Source organism: Apium graveolens, chromosome 5, assembly GCF_009905375.1.
Source record: "Apium graveolens cultivar Ventura chromosome 5, ASM990537v1, whole genome shotgun sequence".
Classification (NCBI taxonomy): Eukaryota; Viridiplantae; Streptophyta; class Magnoliopsida; order Apiales; family Apiaceae; genus Apium; species Apium graveolens.
In genome coordinates, this window is record NC_133651.1 from 233043725 (window position 1) to 233063118 (window position 19394).

The window sequence follows — 19394 nt, forward strand, 5'->3', positions numbered from 1 at the left end:
ATAAGATAGAATATGACAGGGGTAGATGTGATTATGTGAATGATCCGATAAAATAAAGTGGGGGGGGCGAAAATCAATGGCAAATAACGCGGGAAGTACCGCCAGCGTGACACAAACACCACTTTTATCTATACACACGCACACGTATGTACAGGAACCACCTTGTATTTTTTTTGTCTAAGATTTGTCCATCTTATTTTGTTTACCATAAATAGAAGGGAATTATCGGGTATATATATATGATGAGTTAATTCTGAAAAATTGGTTGTGTTTGGTTTCCTGTACAAAGCCTATCAATTCCTCCTCTAGGAGGACCCCCTCTCCTTCCCTTTGCCTCAACCACCCCCTCAGGTGCAACGAATTAACTTTCTTTTTTACATTATTCTTTAAATTATCTGATTTTGTAAATTTTTCATTTTTATTTATGTTTCTGCAGCTTTTGTTCTTTGTTTGTTGTTAGTTTCTCTTTTTTCTGCTAATTTTAAATCATTTTGATACATGTAATTACTGATGTATCATGATCTCCCCCCTATTGTGTTTTTGGCCATATTTAAAAGCATGATGTGTACATTTACGTGTTTGAGTTCTATTTTGATTATTAATTCTTGATGTTTAGATTGAAAAACTAAGGATTTTACTAATTATTCACCAAATTTATTCCTGTAAATGGAATCAAATGCTAGTTTTAGGTTAATGAAGAAAGGAATACGAGAAATATGTAATATATATTTTGAGGAAATGAGTGTGTTCAACATGTTTGTTCTTAAAATCATGAACAGATCACAAAAGGAGAAATAGTTTTTTATGCAATTGTTCCTGCAGTATTTAATTTCTTGATTATATATTGGGAGGAGGCATATTTTTAAATATGTTTGTACATGTTGAGCATACAAAAGCTTTTAATTTTAAATTCATTCATGGCAGTTACTATGCCGGCAGTTGGATTTTTTATAAATATATATGTGCATAATTCGACCAGATGACCGTTAACTGTATATGCTGGATATACAGATGCATTGCTACAAAATGAAATGAAAATTCAATGAAGAATACTTTTTAGGCATTTTTTAAGGTTTTGTCTTCCAGCTAATCTTTGATATTTTCTTGTTTATCAATTTTGAAAAGGTATTTTTGAATTTGGTGGCGAAAGTGTATATATAATTGTGTGTTCCAAAGTGCGAGCAAAAACAGGGAAGCAATGAGGAGATCTGTTACTGTTCCTGTATCTGAACCTGCTAAGAGAGACAATCTAGTATGTCCTAAACCCCGACGCCTTGGCCTCATTAATACCACTTATAATGATCCAATTAGTCAGATGAGATGGCAGATTAGGTAATTCTTCTCATTCGTTCACCTCCCTTTAATTATTGTATTGTTCGACTCTCAAATTTATAGGTCCTTAACTTACAAAATCATAACAATATGATTTTGATATCATAATAACAGTGATCAATCAGACTTCAGCGATTCAAAAGCGGGAAGTGAACTGTTGGACACCATCTTATCAAGGGTATGATTTTGTGCTTTCTATTTTAGTACATTGTTTTGTCCAAATGTGCTCACATTGAACTCGTGTGGTGTGTTGAGTTAAACTGTGGATTTTTATTCATAGAATGAGTCTCTAGGTGTTTATGTGAATATAAGTTCGTTATTTTTGCAATCAATCTCATTCAAAGAGAATTTGAGTATCACATAAAGAAATCAATATAATTGCAGGGTGGTTATACAGTGGAACAGACATGTACTCAGACTGCCTCGCCATCCCCTTTTTTATGCGGGTCGCCGCCAAGCAGAGTTTCTAACCCACTAATTCAAGATGCTCGATTTGGGGACGAGGTCACCCAGCTATCACCTATGACAATCTCCATTCTGGATGGTATGCCAGCATCTCCATCATCATCTGCAAGGAAAGGAGCATGTGGTCGGGCAAATTTTGGTAACATACCAGTTGTTAGAATTGAGGGGGGTTTCGATTGTTTTGACAGGGATAGCCGCAGCTGCAGCATACCCACAATGGCTTAGATTCGTTGAGCAAATACTTTACTGAACATAGATATTTGAAGATGAGATCAACATTACAAGAGAGTAGCTTAAGCTTTTTCGAGAGAGAGAAAGTGATATCCTTTTGTCAGTGTAGATATGTCTCTAAAAATCGAGTTTGTGTTTATAGTGTCTCTCTGTAAGTAGATTTACTAAGGAATTAATGTAAAGTGCAAAATTGACCGAGTTTTGGAGTCACATCTTGGGGTCTAATAATATTGTGGGCGGCGTATGAAGAAAATCTGTAAGAAAGAAGTCTTTTGAGTGATATTTGTACTCGTTCACTGTGCAAATATATGTAAATATATCCCCAATATTTTTGTTTATATTAGGATTCATGTTTTTCTTTCCATTTGGATGGTGAAATATATGGACCGTTTCTGCTTTTTACAGTGGTTTAGGTGGTGTTTTCTTTGAGAATTTTGTCCTTGTGTTGGGTGGGCAGTTTTTACTTGCAAAGAATTTCTGATTTACATTTACTAAATGCTGCATATTATGTTCTTTTTATGCTATTTGTGATGTGAGGTGAGGTGGTAGTTACTTTTCAGTTGTAATAAGGTTTCATTTGAAAAGGTTCTGAGATGCCACATTCAGGTTCTTACAAGCCATTTTACTGGAATTTAATAGTTTGAAGTTCTGACTATTAAGCTGTGGGAAGTTTATATTTCATCTGCATTTCAATGTCAATCTGAAAGGATTTTCATGTTGATCTGAATGCAATGGAAATCTGTCGTAATTGAATGAAAGTGTAATTTATTGTGTGAACTGTAAACATGAAGCTTTGGTTAATAAATCAACAGAGCCCAGAGCTTTTGATAACATATATTAAAATGGGCGGCAATGTCTCTATGAAGAATAGTCTAATGAAGACATGGTTGGAAATCTATTGATATATTCTTTTAGTAATAAGGATACTTTTAAGAACATCGTAGGCATCATCTAACGCACAAAAGGACAAGGCATCGCGAGGTGATAATGGAATAATGCAGAAGGCAGCAGCAGCAGCAGCAGCCCCATCAAACTGGAAATGCAGAAGACCCATGACACTGTTGTTTCTACTCATTCAGTCATTCTGATGCCAGCCATGTCAAGATAAGGTTGTCGAAACATGCAACTTGGCCTTGATGTTCAATTGCTCATATGCAAACAAAACAGTTTACATTGTGGGTTAATAGCTTGCAGCGATGATTGTGAACCTAATCTGGCAAACTGAGGTCGTCATGGAAGAGTTGTTGTCTAAGAATATTGTGGGTAATACACATTTAACACTCACTCAAAAGCTTGTCAAAGGGCAAAGATTAGGATCACCTTATAAGCAAACCACCTAGTAGCACGAACTCGCTAAGAAGCACCAATAAAGGTGTCTATATTATTGGCGATGGGGGTTTAAACCCGTAACATCTCCCAAACAATACTATAGCAGTATGTTATATATACTGTTGACAATGAATTATGGAGTTTAAACTCCAAACATCTGCCAAACAATACCAAAATATATATGCAGTTGTACGGATGACTATGCAGTAGTTGGAATCGATACACTCGTTGGTGACCGGTGGAGATGAAAAATGGATTTAAAGGTTAAAGCTTATAGCCTTCTATTTAAGCTAGCTGATGTTTTAGGAAAAGGATTTGTGATACTTGGAAAATGTTTTCATGTTTGTTACATAAAATTTGAATCAGTATGTCAATTCAGGGTTCACTTTTAACAACATGAGTTTTTATTGATTTGCAGTCAGTTGTTTCTGCAGATAACCTGGAAAAGTTGCTGCTACTGCTTTAATAAACAAATTTATTCTTTCAAGTTCACTTTAATTCTTCTCAATAGTTTCAGCTTGAAAGTATATATTTTAACCTCCTTTCTCAATTTAATTACAAGGCAACGAATATGACATACAAACAAACAAGTATTTGGAGAGGAATTATTATATCAAAAACAAAAATATTATATATCAGTCCTCTATAGTTCCAGATTCCTTCTGCTGGAGAGGTACAACAACAAAATTAAATACAAATTTAACAAAGTTGTGAAGGAAAACGAACAGAGGTTTATGAGCCGAAAAAGATAGATAAAATGAAACAACCATCTAAGAACTCTCATCATTATTAGAATGAAAGATTAATAGCTAGGTTGATTTGTTTATTCTGGCTGGTGGGCAATGAAACTGATGCACTGCACTTGACGAACGTTGTCGAATCCGATAATACGGACGTATGCTGAGGGGTACTCCTTGACACATTCATCAAGTTCCTTCAACACCTGGGATGAGTCTGTGCACCCGAACATGGGAAGCTTCCACATGACCCAGTATCGTCCGTCATAGTATCCTGGGGATTTGTTGTGCTCACGGTACACGAAACCATGCTGCAATTATTCGTAAAATTATAATTAACATCCGCGTATTTAAAAAAAATTAATAAAGGTAAAGTAATATTTGAAAGAAATGAGGATCGTTGTGAGACCTCCAACTCGAATTCCAAACAGGGAACCCATCCGGATCGTAGAAGGTAGTCGACTTCCTTGGCCAATTGCTCAGTAGTTAGAGGAGGAAGGTATGAGAGTGTCTCAAACTTCTTCAAGTTTATTGGTGGCCATACCTGCATTTACCAGAAACCAACATTATTTACTGACTTGAAAAAATATATCACGGTGCACAAGTAATTTCCAACATATTTACCTAGTACTTTCAGGAAAATACCGATAGAGTCTGATCACAAAACTAACAACTACTAAAAGTAGATGTGGTAAATTTTGAGAAAATTTGTTTACTTAGCAATTTTTAATTAACCGAATATACACGGTTCAAGTTTCGGTGAAGTCATGTGAGCGACTACGTAAATGTAACAACTAGGTAAGTCCAAGTTTCAGCGAAATCAAGTGAAATGTAACAAGTAGGTAATAAGGTTGGTGAAATATACCTTCATGCACTGCACTCTTCCCCCGTTGCTGGTAATGGAGGTGATGTCATTTTCCTTGCGGGTAACTGGGAAAGCCACGGCGGACTTTAGGCCGGTGAAAGGAGCCACCATGCTAGCCTGAGCAGGGGTGGCACGAGTAACGGGAGCTACTGATGAGATCATCGAGGAAGCCATTTGAATAACCACACTGTTTTCTGTTATCAGTGTTTGACAGGGCTAGTAGCTTCTCTGGAGACTTGAAATATATAGACACTTAGGTGTCAACGGTTTCTAATCCTATCCGGTAAAATTTAGGCCAATTTTAGCCATTGAATTACTGATACTGACATTGTGATATTGTAGCCACAGAGTGAGTGCAAACTTGGATTGATCACCTTATCAGCATGCACCTGTAATGTGTTGACATGTGGCACAAACCCATCATCTTATCTGATCTGATGACTTGAATTTTCCAATGTAGTGATATTGGCCCTTCGTTATTCGTTACCTTACCCATTCGGATGAATATATCACTCGCAGGACTTGCCATTCAAACATCTCAATGTTCAAACACAAAACAATTATAATTAACAGAAAAGGTGAAAATATAGACAGACTATTGTAATATCCTAGCTATAAAAGAACAACCGGAGAGCTACTAAATTTAACAGAAGGAGGTAAGAAGCTGAGCATAGAAAGAAAGCTCGGGTGCATCTTTCTTCATTACCGAGTGTGGCTATTTATAGCCAATGTGAATTTGCAAGAAGCCAAGAACATTAAATGCATACACAAATTCTACTCCTATAAATCATAACCCTACTATTTGATTCATTGACCACATGCATGGCAATCACTATATTACAACACTCCCCTTTGATTGTCATGATAGTGTGGATCATCAATTGCCTCGTTAAAACCTTGTCAAAGAAAAACCCAGTGGGATAAAAACTTTAACGAAGGAAAAAGAGTACAATCTCCCCTTGGAAGAAAACATCAATCACTGGAATTTTGTTGCAGCATATTCTTGAGTCGACGCATTCCAATGTTATGTCGCAGCTTTGCAAAGGTTGAATTTGGTAATGATTTTGTGAATAAATCTGCAAGGTTGTCACATGATTGAATTTGTTGTACATCAATTTCTCCATTCTTTTGAAGCTCATGAGTATAGAAGAATTTTGGTGAAATGTGCTTCGTCCTGTCTCCTTTGATGTATCCCTCTTTGAGTTGATCAATGCATGCAGTGTTATCCTCAAACATAACAGTAGGACTTCTCGTGATGTCCGGCAATCCACATGATTCTTGAATGTTCTTGATAATAGATCGCAACCAAACACATTCTCTACTGGCTTCGTGAATTGCAATTAGTTCTGAGTGATTTGTTGAGGTTGCCACTGTAGTTTGCTTCGTGGATTTCCATGAAATGGCTGTACCGCAATATGTGAATACATATCCAGTTTGTGATTTTCCAAAATGAGGATCTGACAGATATCCAGCGTCTGCATATCCAATCAACTGAGATGTCGAGTTTTCTGGAAAGAATAACCCAAAATCAACGGTTCCACGAAGATAACGAAATATATGCTTGATCCCATTCCAATGTCTGGCCATCGGAGCAGAGCTAAATCTAGCCAATAAATTGACAGCAAAGGCAATATCTGGCCTTGTATTATTCGCAAGATACATAAGTGCACCAATTGCTCCAAGATATGGGATTTCAGGACCAAGAACTTTTTCATCATCTTCTCGTGGTCGAAATGGATCTTTATCTGGTTCTAAAGATCTAACCACCATTGGAGTAGTCAACGGATGAGATTTATCCATGTAAAATCTGCTCAAAACCTTTTCTGTATATGTAGATTGGTGGAGGAAAATTCCTGATGACAAGTGCTCGACTTGTATACCAAGACAATATTTTGTCTTCCCAAAATCTTTCATTTCAAACTCTGTCTTTAGATATATGACAGCTTCATCAACCTCTGTAGCTGTTCCTACAAGGTTTAAATCATCCACATATACAGCAATAATCACAAAACCAAATTGTGATTTTTTGATAAAAACACATGGACAAATTTGATTACTAATATACCCATTCTTTTGTAAATAACGACTAAGTCTGTTATACCACATACGACCAGATTGTTTCAATCCATACAATGATCGTTGAAGTTTAATGGAGTATATATGACGAGGTTTCTTGAACTCATCCATTTTTAATCCTTCTGGGATTTTCATAAAAATATCACTATCGAGTGATCCATATAGGTATGCAGTAACAACGTCCATAAGACGTGTTTCTAATTTTTCTTTAGATGTCATACCTAATATAAAATGAAAAGTAATTCCATCCATTACTGGCGAGTATGTCTCATGATAATCAATGCCAGGCCTTTGAGAAAACCCTTGTGCTACAAGTCGGGCTTTATATCTCACAATTTCATTCTTTTCATTTCTTTTTCTTATGAATACCCATTTATTCCCAACAGGGTTCACACCGATTGGTGTTTGGACAACAGGTCCAAATACTTCTCTTTTGCGCAATGAATTTAATTCTGTTTGAATTGCGTCTTTCCATTTTAGCCAGTCTTTTCTTTGACGGCATTCATCCACACTTTGTGGTTCAGGATCAGAATTTATGTCGACATCCAATGCCGCTGAATACACAAATACATCATCGATTATGGCTTTACTTCGATCCCATAATTTCATATCATGCACATAATTTATTGAAATTTCATGATTGTTTAATCCCGAATCTTCAGGGACGGGAATCTCTTCAGGAGATAATACCACTTCGGGGGTATTTGCTTCTTCTGGAGCATGTGCCACTTCAGGGGCAATTTTCTTTGTCTTTCTTTTTCTTGGTGCAACATCTTTCGCACCGACCGGTCTACCACGCTTCAGGCGTGGCTTTGAATCTGTAACCAATTCATTTGTACTTGATTTTTGAATTGGTATATCTACTCTAGCTGGAGTATTTACTGCAGGTATATGAGATTTAATTACATTTCTAGAATCGTTAAATGCGTCAGGCATTTGGTTTGCGATATTTTGCATATGTATGATTCTTTTAACTTCAAGTTCGCATTTACCGGTACGTGGATCTAGAAAATGTAACCCCGATGCATTCCATGTTATGTCAGGATTAATCTTATTCACATGTTTATCTCCCCCTAAGGGAGGAAACAAAGATTCGTCAAAATGACAATCTGCGTATCGTGCAGTAAATAAGTCTCCAGTTAGTGGTTCAAGATATCTAATTATAGATGTTGAATCAAAACCAACATAGATACCTATTCTTCTTTGAGCTCCCATCTTCGATCTCTGTGGTGGAGCAATCGGTACATATACAGCACTTCCGAAGATTTTGAAATGAGAAATATTAGGGATTTGACCAAGTACCATCTGTAGTGGAGAATGTTGATTATAGGCAGTTGGTCTAATCCTTATAAGATTAGCAGCATGAAGTATTGCATGACCCCAAATAGATGTAGGTAATTTGGCTTTCAATAACAACGGTCTTGCAATAAGTTGAAGTCTTTTGATAAAGGACTCGGCTAACCCATTTTGTGTATGTACATGAGGAACTGGGTGCTCAACTGAAATTCCTACAGACATGCAATAGTCAACAAAGGTTGCAGATGTGAACTCACCGGCATTATCTAAACGAATTGACTTAATACAATGGTCTGGGAATTGAGCTCGCAACTTGATTATCTGGGCAAGTAATTTTGCAAAAGCATCATTACGAGTTGAGAGAAGACAAACATGAGACCATCTAGTTGAGGCATCTATTAGTACCATGAAGTACCTAAATGGACCAGATGATGGGTGGATCGGTCCACATATGTCGCCCTGTATCCTTTCTAGAAAACTTGGACTTTCAAGCTTAACTTTAGTAGGAGATGGCCGAGTAATCAATTTTCCTAAAGAACATGCCGAACATGGAAGGTCATTTTTAGAAAGAACTTTAAGATCTCTAAGAGGATGTCTGGTAGAATTCTCTATAATACGACGCATCATAGAGACTCCAGGATGACCTAATCTTTCATGCCAAAGGGTAAATGATTTTGGATCTATGAGTTTGGAAGCAATGACATTGTGTGACTCAATGGTTCTGATTTTCATCATATATAATCCTGAGGAAAATGACTGAAACTTTTCTAAGATTTTTTTGTTGCTAGAATTAGCAGAAGTAATAAGGAGATATTCTTTACCAGCCTCAGAAGTGGTTTCGATGTGAAAATTGTTAAATCTGATATCCTTAAAACTAAGAAGATTTCTAGTGGACTTACTAGAAAATAATGCATTTGGAATATGTATGTGTGTACCATTAGGTAAGACGAAACTAGCTTTTCCAAAACCTTCGATTATATTAGATACGCCAGAAATCGTTCCAACTTGAGCTTCAGTTTTGGTTATATGGGTAAAGTATTTTTTATTTTGTAGAATCGTATGAGTTGTACCACAATCAGCAATGCATATATCTTCAGAATCCATTCTGTATATAATTAAGAAACATGATTTATTTGATAAGAACATAACACATTACATAGATAAAATAAAGCACACAGTACGCACTAGTAACTATAGTAATTCGGACCATTAATGCTCATTCCTCCGGTTACTAATAATTTTATGAAAACTAATCCTCAGCCTCCCACATGGGAGTTTCGTTAGTCTCATTAGGACCATTAACGCTTATTCCCCCGGTTGATATTATAAGAGAATCATCTAAGTTGTTGGCGAAATTGGTTTCCACCATTTTCCCTTTTGATCTTTTAGATTACTGATATAAATCAACAAGATGTTGTGGGATATAACAATTACGTGACCAATGCCCTTCCATTCCACACTTGTGACATAAATTGTTAGTTTTCCCTCCTTGTGGTGCCTTTCTTTTGCTCTGTGTTTCAGGTTGCCACTTCTGGTGACCAAAGCTATAATAAGGACGAAAATGCCCACGACCACGGCCTCGTCCACGGTAGCGACCATGGCCTCGTCCACCTCTATGCCCTTTTCCACGTACATTCTGCTGGAATGTCGTGTTATTTACTTATGGTAAAGGGGCAGATCCCGTTGGACGGGATTGATGATTCTTAATCACCAATTCATGATTCTGCTCGGCAACAAGGAGGGTTGAAAGGAGATCCCCAAACTTGGTAAACTTGCGCTCCCTGTACATCTCGGCTAAGTTGATATTATTGGGATGAAAAGTGGATAATGTTTTGTCGATCTTTCTTTTCTCAGTAACAATCTCACCACACATAATGAGCCTAGAACTTATTTTGAATAGTGCTGAGCTATATGCCCGAACACTCTTAAAATCTTGAACCCTTAGATTAGCCCAATCATTTTCAGCTGCAGGTAGATAAACTAGTTTCTGATGATCGAACCTATCCTTTAGATTTTCCCATAAAATAAAGGGATCCTCGACTTCTAGGTACTCAGATTTTAGATCTTCATGCATGTGGTGTCGAAGGAAAATAATAGAGGTAAAATTTTCTTCAATTGTGGATGTGTTTTCTGCCTTTATTGTGTTGCCTAATTTCTTTGAACCCAAATGCAACTTTACATCTTGTACCCACGATAGATAATTCTCCCCAGAAATGTCCAATGCAACGAACGACAAGTTTGTAAGATTTGTCATTTTAATCTGAATTTAACACCAAAATTATTAACTTAAATTTTCAATATAAATATTACATACAATCCTACTGAATCTGGTGCGTTAACAAGTAAGCAATAATAAATGTGTACATCATTATTATCATCGATATTATAAATAGATCTATATATAAAATGACAAATGGATTTTCACCCGCCATACGGACGTCTGCGTATACAGGTTATCTCCAACCAATAATATATTTAAGTGGAAAATCCTGCATAAGTTAGTTAGGCACAAAAGAATTATTATCCGATAGGCAGGCAATTTATAAATCAAGGTTCCCACTATATTTCGGTATTACCCAAAATTATATGGTACCGTAAATAGGCGGTGCTCCGGCCATATGTAGTTAAAATATTAGTAGAGGGTGTAACCACGTCTACTCATATATATGTACATTTAAATAAAATTATACCTTCTCAGTTCCGGCAGGGCTTCGTGCTGATAACGTATTGTAATATCCTAGCTATAAAAGAACAACCGGAGAGCTACTAAATTTAACAGAAGGAGGTAAGAAGCTGAGTATAGAAAGAAAGCTCGGGTGCATCTTTCTTCATTACCGAGTGTGGCTATTTATAGCCAATGTGAATTTGCAAGAAGCCAAGAACATTAAATGCATACACAAATTCTACTCCTATAAATCATAGCCCTACTATTTGGTTCATTGACCACATGCATGGCAATCACTATATTACAACACAGACCTTATTTTTATTGGAAAATATGGTGAAAACAATTCTGTAATTATTTTTACTGAAACTTGGGTTATTATTTTTTTACCGTGTTTTATTAATTTTTAATTTCATGTTTTGTGTTTTTTAAACTTTGTTTATAACATAACCTTTAGTCATACCTTTTTACATTCTTTTTATAACGTAACTTTGGTTAATGATTTAAACATGTATTCTTTTCATATAAAAAATTAATTGGCCGTAAAAGTTTTACATCCTTAAACTTTAATGTTTTCTATTATTTTTATTAATATTATGTTCTGTAAATTTTATGTATACGGGATGTTAGTTTTTTGTATTTTTTTATTTATGTCAGGTTTATTAATATGTAATACAATTTTGTGTTTTCTTAATTTTATTTTCATGCCCGGTATTTCTTTTTTCTTAGATTGACTATCCTAAAATTTAAATTATATTTATAAATATGAAAAATTAGAACCTCAATGTAAAAAATCCTAAAATATGTAGAATATTATATTTACAAATAATTTACAAAATTACATAGTATTTAAATTCAACAGAAAAAATAAGGAAAACAAAAAAAAAATAAAAATTCGAAACCCTGTTCACACTGTGGAACACTTTTAGTCAGTTTTTTTAAATATTTGATGTTAGGTACGTGTAATCCCTAACTAACATAAACCTAATGGGTAATATTTAATTATTCAGTTATCTGTACAAAATAGTTACCAGTTGATCTCTTCTATATATATATATATATTTGTCGTATGCAACGAAATTAAGGCCCATGTGATAATCCATGAATAAATCAATATGAATTGGGTGATAAAAAGTTATTGTTCACGTTGTTTGTATATTTCCTCTAAGCCGTTCTAAATTCATCCGGACGAGTGGGTAAAAAAATTAGCCTAAACTATTACCTTAATATTAAGACACTACCACATGTGTCTATTACTAATTTTTGGTACTTTTTTTTACATTAATTACAACATTCTTGTTTCTTTTTTTATATTCTAAAATTAATATCATTTTTTAAATTGAAAAAATACCCAAAATACACCACTTTCCAGTTTAAGGTGTCCAAAATACCCACCGACGGTAAAACTGCCCAAAATACCTGCTGAATATGCATGTTACAAATGTATATTCTATTTTTTTTTTAAAAATACAAACATGAACATATGTCTTACATGAATATTCTTTGTATTTTTTTTTAAAAATAGAATACGCATGATGGTAATGCATATTCAGTGGGTATTTTGGGCGGTTTTCCCGCTGATGGGTATTTTGGGCAAATCTCCCCAAATGGTGGGTATTTTGATTTTTCACCCTTCTAAATTTATCTAGTCATTGCACTTCTTAATTACTTGAAGAAAATGACATTTATATTTACTTATAATTTTATATTTATAAGTAATTATTTCGCCTAAAACCTTTATACGAACTCAAGTAATTATTTATTATTAATGTTGTTCTAGTTATGTAATTTTTGATTTTATGAATATTTGAGCATTTTTAATGTCCTATTTTCTTTACCTATTTACTACATATAAAGGTTTTAATGAGTTCGTATAAATAATCACAACGTCTTTCAATAATTATAAATGTTGGTCATGTAGAATTATTTTTTATTTAATAAAAAACATTAAAATAAATATCTTCTATATTCATGATATATGTCAAAAATTTATATTAATTCGAAAATATGGATTAAATTTGTTAAACAAGTCACAAATGAATAATTCAAAAATTATATTCTTCCACAAATATTAACTATTCAGAACATATTATTCAAATTTAAAAATAAGCTCTTAGTTAAGAATCTACGAACATTCAGAAAAATAAATATTGCAGCTGTCACAAAGCAATAGGAATACAAAGGCACTGTTGCTTTTGTACTTGAATAATTGTCATAAGAATAGACAGTGGGGAATACCTCGTAGCCCAGGATGCTTTTCTTAATCAGGCGATAAGAATGTGTTCAATCAAGTCTGTCATTCGCCTAAAAGTTATATATGGCAGGAATGATTTAATAAGCATTATACATTAAGCCTAACTTTGCAATCGGGAAAAAAATAACATATAATCAAAGGAATTTTTTCATAAATATCCAAATTGCAGAAAATATTTACAAAAATATGGATCAATCTCATATGTAATCGTTTCAACCTCATATGCAATCTGATAGGCAATCTGTGTTCGTATTTTTCCAAATATTTTTAAAAGTGATATTTTTGATAAATGACCTGTAATTAAATATTTCTTAAATTTTATTATTTCCAAATTTTATACACAAATGTGCTACTTAGGGCGGTATCTATAATTTTCTTGTACAAGTTGATATATTTAGGATAATTTGGATATGATTAACAATTGATCTTCATCATATTTGACCAGCTTCCTAAGAACCTCTGCCACGTCCATTAATTTCTCCTGAGAATTAATATATTTACCTGAGTTACTCTACACTACACAGGATTCACCTCATTTTTATCATCAGAGTAGTGTTATTTGACCTCATAGGAGAGGCATGTTGTAGCACCTCCTCCAACTTCCCTATAACCGCAACTTGGAGGATATCTTTGACAAATAGACCTTGAAAAATATCTTTGTCTAGATAAATTAAGGGGCCTTTGAACTTCTCTGAGATTTTTATTAACGAAAAATATTCTTAAAACTTTTTGAGACATCAAACCGTCATTATGGAATGAGTAGTTGGCTAGGATTTTTCCTTTACCCGTAGACTAGTGCGAGGGAAGCAACGAAGTCTGATAAGGGACTAAAGCAGTCTCATCTCGATCACCTGGGAAGATTTTGTTGGCGAACAAATTTACAGGAACATTGACATGTTGTTTCAAAGGAGGTATCATACCAGGTCTATGAAGTTTCTCAAAAGCATGTTTACTTCATTGCTGATATCATCCTGTAGAGGTAAGCCATAGTTCATCTCTAGATCATTTTTCTTGACTTCTATTTACATGTTCTTGTTTATCTCGCTCAAGTTAACTAATAGGATATGAGCAACTGGTTAGCATCCAACCTAGTTCTAGGGTGAGGCAGGCCCAGTTGAAGATCCAAGACCCCCTAATCCGGAACAAGGTAATGAAATGAGTCAGGCTCACATGGATAGCCCGGTCCAAGCCCAACCTAGAAGCAGGATCATCTCTTAGCTAGAATCCAACCCTGCCATCAGGAGAGCCGGGCGTACCCCACGACCACCAAGGAGGGGTACATGGGTACGTGACTATGACAGCTATCAACAACCAATGACTGAGACAAACATGACACGCGTCAGCACACCTTTGATGCATCCTAAAGGTGGTCCTTACTTGAACAACGTGTATAAAATCCATCAAGCCAAGAATCCTGCACCTCCAACAACGAACGACTTTGATCCAAAAGTACCAACCCCTAAACCCTACCTTTGGGCTATATATAACCCAAGGGGAAGAGATTTAGGGGTTACGCTCTCTTACACACTCATATACACACACAACCACCTTACTTTTCTATCTATCTTCATTTTCTCCAAGTGAGTTCTTACTCTCACATCGGAGGCGCCGCGGGGTTCAAACCCCCCTCCCATGTTTTTTTGCAGACACCCCACGGCAACTATACCACAACCGCTACGAGGATTCAGGTGCAACATCGGAAGGAGCAGCCCCGCACACCGGAGTTATCATTTGGCACTAGAAGGAGGGGCCCTTCATCCTTGGGTCACGATGCCCCTAGATTCAACTTCATCAGTAAACTCTTAAAATAGTCCATTTCTTTAACCTGTAAGAACACAAGCAACCTAGCTCTCTCATAACCATGAATGTTGTTTATTTATGCCATATTTTTGTGTGCTCGTCATTTTAGGCTACATTTTTGTGCGCCCAGTTTCATTCATTTTTAAGCCACGTTTGTGTGTGCTGTAGATAGTTTTGATTTTTTAAAAACCCGGATCTGCTTTAGCTTGCATATTTTCTTCGTGTTATAGACTCAATTATATTCGTTCCGCAATATTGTCAGCAAAACCCAGAAAGTTTATTTGTTGTTGTTCTGGGTAGTTTTTGCTCTATATAAAAAGCAACCTTAGATCTAAATTTTTAGCTTCAAATCTTGGTTAATTGCTATTTGTACCCTTAAGATAATGGAAAGAAAAGGGAAGAGTACAGTTGGGAGACTGATAAGTGGATTTTATATCCACTTGGAATACTTTATTACAAGCTTAAATTGGTGTTTTGGACTCAAGTTGTTGGTATTTTGATGTGTTTTTGTGTTATTGCATTTCAGGTATTAGTTAAATGAAGAAAAGAGCTTTTAAAGGAAATATGATGAAAAGTGATCAGAATTGGAAGCCAAGGCCATTGTCAAGTTGTAGAGAATCTCAATAGCTTCGCGTGGGCAGTTGAATCGCCTAATTCTGACAAGTAGAACTCAAGTTATGGTCAAAACAAGATTCATCAGAATATTTTTCCAGTCAGTAGCTGAGCGCCCGCTCAGGAGAGCTGAGCGGCCGCTCAGGGCGCGGCTGGTCGCTGATTTCGCTGAAAAAGCCTTTTTTGAGTAGAATTTGACGATTTTAAGGGTCCAGGTCCACTAGGGGCGTATATATACTTAAAAAAAGGGTTTTCATCATCCGGGAAGATTGGGATACCAAGGAGAAGACCTAGAAGCACAGAACAACTCCGAAAAAGAAGATCTTGTTTTCAACTTGTGATTCTTTGAATTAGTTATAATTTTGGATGCTCGTTTTTGTTCTTGTTGAACCTAGATCTCGTTTATTCGTACTTTGATTATTATTTAGTTTATTAAGACCTTGTTTATACCATGCTTTCATTGGAACTCATGGTGACGATGAGTTCGATTATGGGCTAATCGTTGTCATGGGATTCTAGCGGATTTACTTATGGATTTCAATAATTAATTGTTTCGATATCTTGGTGTGTGGTGATTGATTGATATCCTAGTATTGGTTGTGCTTATTCGTCTTATGTGCGTAGCTAACATATAAGATAGCGTGTTAATCTCTATTGAAGCGACAGTGAATATAGAGGTTTAGAACTTGCCATGCTAGCATAGGTTCATGTATGTGTATGCATGATTCGTAGGTAACTCTAACCGTTTTACTTGCCCTATGTAATCAAGATAGATAACTTGTTCTTAAACCGTTATGTTGTCAAATTCTATAGACATATAGGGTCTCAATATAATTGGTGCCTATTCAGCTTCTATCTCTTTTGTGGATGTCTGGTAGAATGGTACTCGTGCAATGAAAGTTGGCGTTTATCAGTTTCGTGTTATCTGATTAGTGTCATCACCATCACATGCTAAGGTTAAGAACAATAAGGCTATTGAATGAAGTATTTAATGAAGTTAGGATCCCATGTTTGTCATATATAGTAATTCAACTTCAATTCTCTTAGTTAATGTTATTTAGTATAATCTCTTAGTTTAATTAAAACCCAATTTATTATTTGTCTTAGCATTGAGCGATAACCATACATTGTTGCATAGGTGCATAAATTGAACTTAACCTGAACCAGTCTCTGTGGGAACGAATCTGATTTATATCTTATACTACTTGGGAACGCGTATACTTGCGTGAATATTAGCGTGTGTTTTCGCCCTAACAAGTTTTTGGCGCCGCTGCCGGGGACTCGGTGTTAATTTTTAGTTTATGTGCTTGTCATCAGTGGTCGTTAAAGTTCACTGACTCGGATTCTTTTACTTTCACGGTTTATTTGTTTGTGTTTCAGGTACTCATTACAATGGGAGATCCAGCAGCACGAACGAAAGCCTTGATGGAGTTTTCTCAACCCAAGATCAATGACATTCAATCTAGCATTGTCAGGCCAGCTATCACAGCTAATACCTTTGAGATCAAGCCTGGCATAATTCAATGGGTACAGACTTCAGTCCAGTTTGGGGGTTCTCCAATGGAAGATCCCAATACGCACATTAGGGATTTCATTGAGATCTGCGACACCTTCAAGTTCAACGGTGTTTCCGAAGATGCTGTGAAGCTGAGACTATTCCTATTCTCTCTGAAGGACAAGGCTAGGAGCTGGTTACACTCTCTACCAGCTGGTTCGATTACTACTTGGGAAGATCTTGCTCAGAAGTTTCTTACTAAATTCTTCCCTATGGCGAAGACAGCTGCACTCAGGAATGCTATTACTCAATTTGCGCAGCAAACGGGAGAATCGCTAAGTGAAGCTTGGGAGCGCTACAAGGAGATGCTTAGGAAGTGTCCTCATCATGGAATTCCTGATTGGAAGATCATCACTTGTTTTTACAATGGGTTGGGAGCACAGTCCAGACCCATGCTCGATGCAGCATCAGGTGGAGCATTATGGGCAAAGAGGTATAAGGAAGCTTATGATCTAATTGAACTGATGGCTGCTAATGAATATCCGTATCCAACCCAGAGATATCCACAGGGCAAGGTAGCAGGAGTTCTTGAAGTGGATACAGCTACAGCTATCACTGCTCAACTAAAGGCGTTGTCTATGAAGATCGATTCTCTGGCTAACTATGATGTTAAGCAGATAATTAGTGTTTGTGAGCTGTGTGCAGGTCCGCATGCGACAGAACAATGCGCTATATCTAGCGACTCAGCTCAGTTTATGAGCAACTTTCAGAGATCGCAGCAACCAGTTCCAGACACTTATTATCCTGACAACTGGAATCATCCTAACTTCAGCTGGAGCAACAATCAGAATGCGATGCAACATCCATTCCAGCAGTTTGCAAATAAGCTATTTAACCCTCCTGGTTTTCAGCAACAATTTACACCAAGACAACAACTCCAACTTCAAAAACAAACTAATGATGCAGGTCTATCTTCAAATGAAAAATATGAATTGGAGGAGTTGAGGCTTATGTACAAAAACCAGGCTCTTATATGCCAAAGCCAGGCTGTTTCTATCCAGAATCTGGAGAACCAAATAGGGCAAATTGCTAATGCCTTATTGAATCGACCACCAGGAACGCTTCCTAGTGATACAGAAACAAATCCAGGCAAGAGGGAAGTTGAAGAACAGGTGAACGCCATCACCTTAAGGTCTGGAAAGGTCGCAAGCCCCCAAGTTCAGCAAGACGAAGAGCCTGAAAAGTCTCAAGTTCCAGAATCTGAAGTTTTGGCTGAAGAAGATGTGCAGAAGGAAGTAGAGGTGGAACCAAGGAAGACTACTGTGGAACACACTCCTCCTGAGGGTAATACAGGGGAGAAACAGATTTATCCTCCACCTCCTTTTCCTAAAAGGCTGCAGAAGAAAAAGCTGGATAAGCAGTTTGAGAAGTTTCTGGAGGTGTTCAAGAAACTTCATATCAACATACCTTTCGCTGAAGCTCTTGAACAGATGCCTAGCTATGCGAGGTTTATGAAAGGTATTCTCTCTCGGAAAGTGAAGCTCGATGACTTAGAGACCGTTGCTCTAACGGAGGAATGCAGTGCTGTGCTGCAACAGAAGTTGCCTCCGAAGCTTGAAGATCCTGGAAGCTTCACTATTCCTTGTACAATCGGAAACTTGTCGTTCGACAAGTGTTTATGTGATTTAGGAGCTAGCATCAATCTGATGCCCTTATCTATCTTCAAGAAGCTTGGTCTGCCTGAGCCGAAATCAACGTACATGTCATTGCAACTAGCTGACCGTTCCATCGCTTATCCACGAGGTATAGTGGAGGATGTCTTGGTCAAGGTGGATAAACTCTTCTTCCCTGCTGACTTTGTAATTCTTGATTTCGAGGAAGATAAGAAGATTCCCATTATCTTGGGAAGACCATTCTTGGCTACAGGCCGAACTATGATCGATGTGCAAAAAGGAGAGCTTACGATGAAGGTTCATGATCAGAAGGTCACTTTCAATGTGTTCAAGGAAATAAAGTTACCCACAGCTAAAGAGGAGTGCTTTAAAGTAGAGCAAATTCAGGTTTTGAATGCACCTCCGTGGAAGATGAAGTTGGATATGCCATTCGATTCTCTTGGGTTAGCAGAGCTGAAAATTTCTCAGGAGCGTCTCGAGCCGTCTATTGAAGATGCTCCCACACTTGAGCTTCACCCACTACCAGATCACTTGAGTTATTCATTCTTAGGTGCACCCCCTGAC

At 36.6% G+C, this 19394-nt stretch overlaps 3 protein-coding genes and 1 non-coding gene across 4 annotated transcripts; 1 reads left to right on the forward strand and 3 right to left on the reverse strand.

Moving 5' to 3' along the window:
• The first annotated feature begins 76 nt into the window (after nt 1–76).
• On the forward strand, nt 77–2430 carry LOC141724943 (uncharacterized). Its single transcript, XM_074527269.1, has 4 exons — nt 77–351; nt 1126–1332; nt 1447–1510; nt 1717–2430. Exons 2-4 carry the CDS (start codon nt 1199–1201, stop codon nt 2020–2022), a joined length of 504 nt encoding a protein of 167 aa, XP_074383370.1. The 5' UTR covers nt 77–351; nt 1126–1198; the 3' UTR covers nt 2023–2430.
• A 1518-nt stretch (nt 2431–3948) lies between these two features.
• Nucleotides 3949–5185, reverse strand: LOC141724944 (ribulose bisphosphate carboxylase small subunit, chloroplastic-like). Its single transcript, XM_074527270.1, has 3 exons — nt 4960–5185; nt 4504–4638; nt 3949–4405 (listed from the first exon to the last, which is right to left on the reverse strand). The coding sequence occupies exons 1-3, from the start codon at nt 5131–5133 to the stop codon at nt 4181–4183; spliced, it is 534 nt and encodes a 177-aa protein (XP_074383371.1). The 5' UTR covers nt 5134–5185; the 3' UTR covers nt 3949–4180.
• Nucleotides 5186–9991: 4806 nt separating this feature from the next.
• On the reverse strand, nt 9992–10585 carry LOC141660797 (uncharacterized). Its single transcript, XM_074467781.1, has one exon. The coding sequence runs from the start codon at nt 10583–10585 to the stop codon at nt 9992–9994; it is 594 nt and encodes a 197-aa protein (XP_074323882.1).
• A 6859-nt stretch (nt 10586–17444) lies between these two features.
• On the reverse strand, nt 17445–17551 carry LOC141662361 (small nucleolar RNA R71). Its single transcript, XR_012550482.1, has one exon. It is a non-coding gene; the product is annotated as a small nucleolar RNA R71 (small nucleolar RNA).
• Between the last annotated feature and the right edge of the window lie 1843 nt (nt 17552–19394).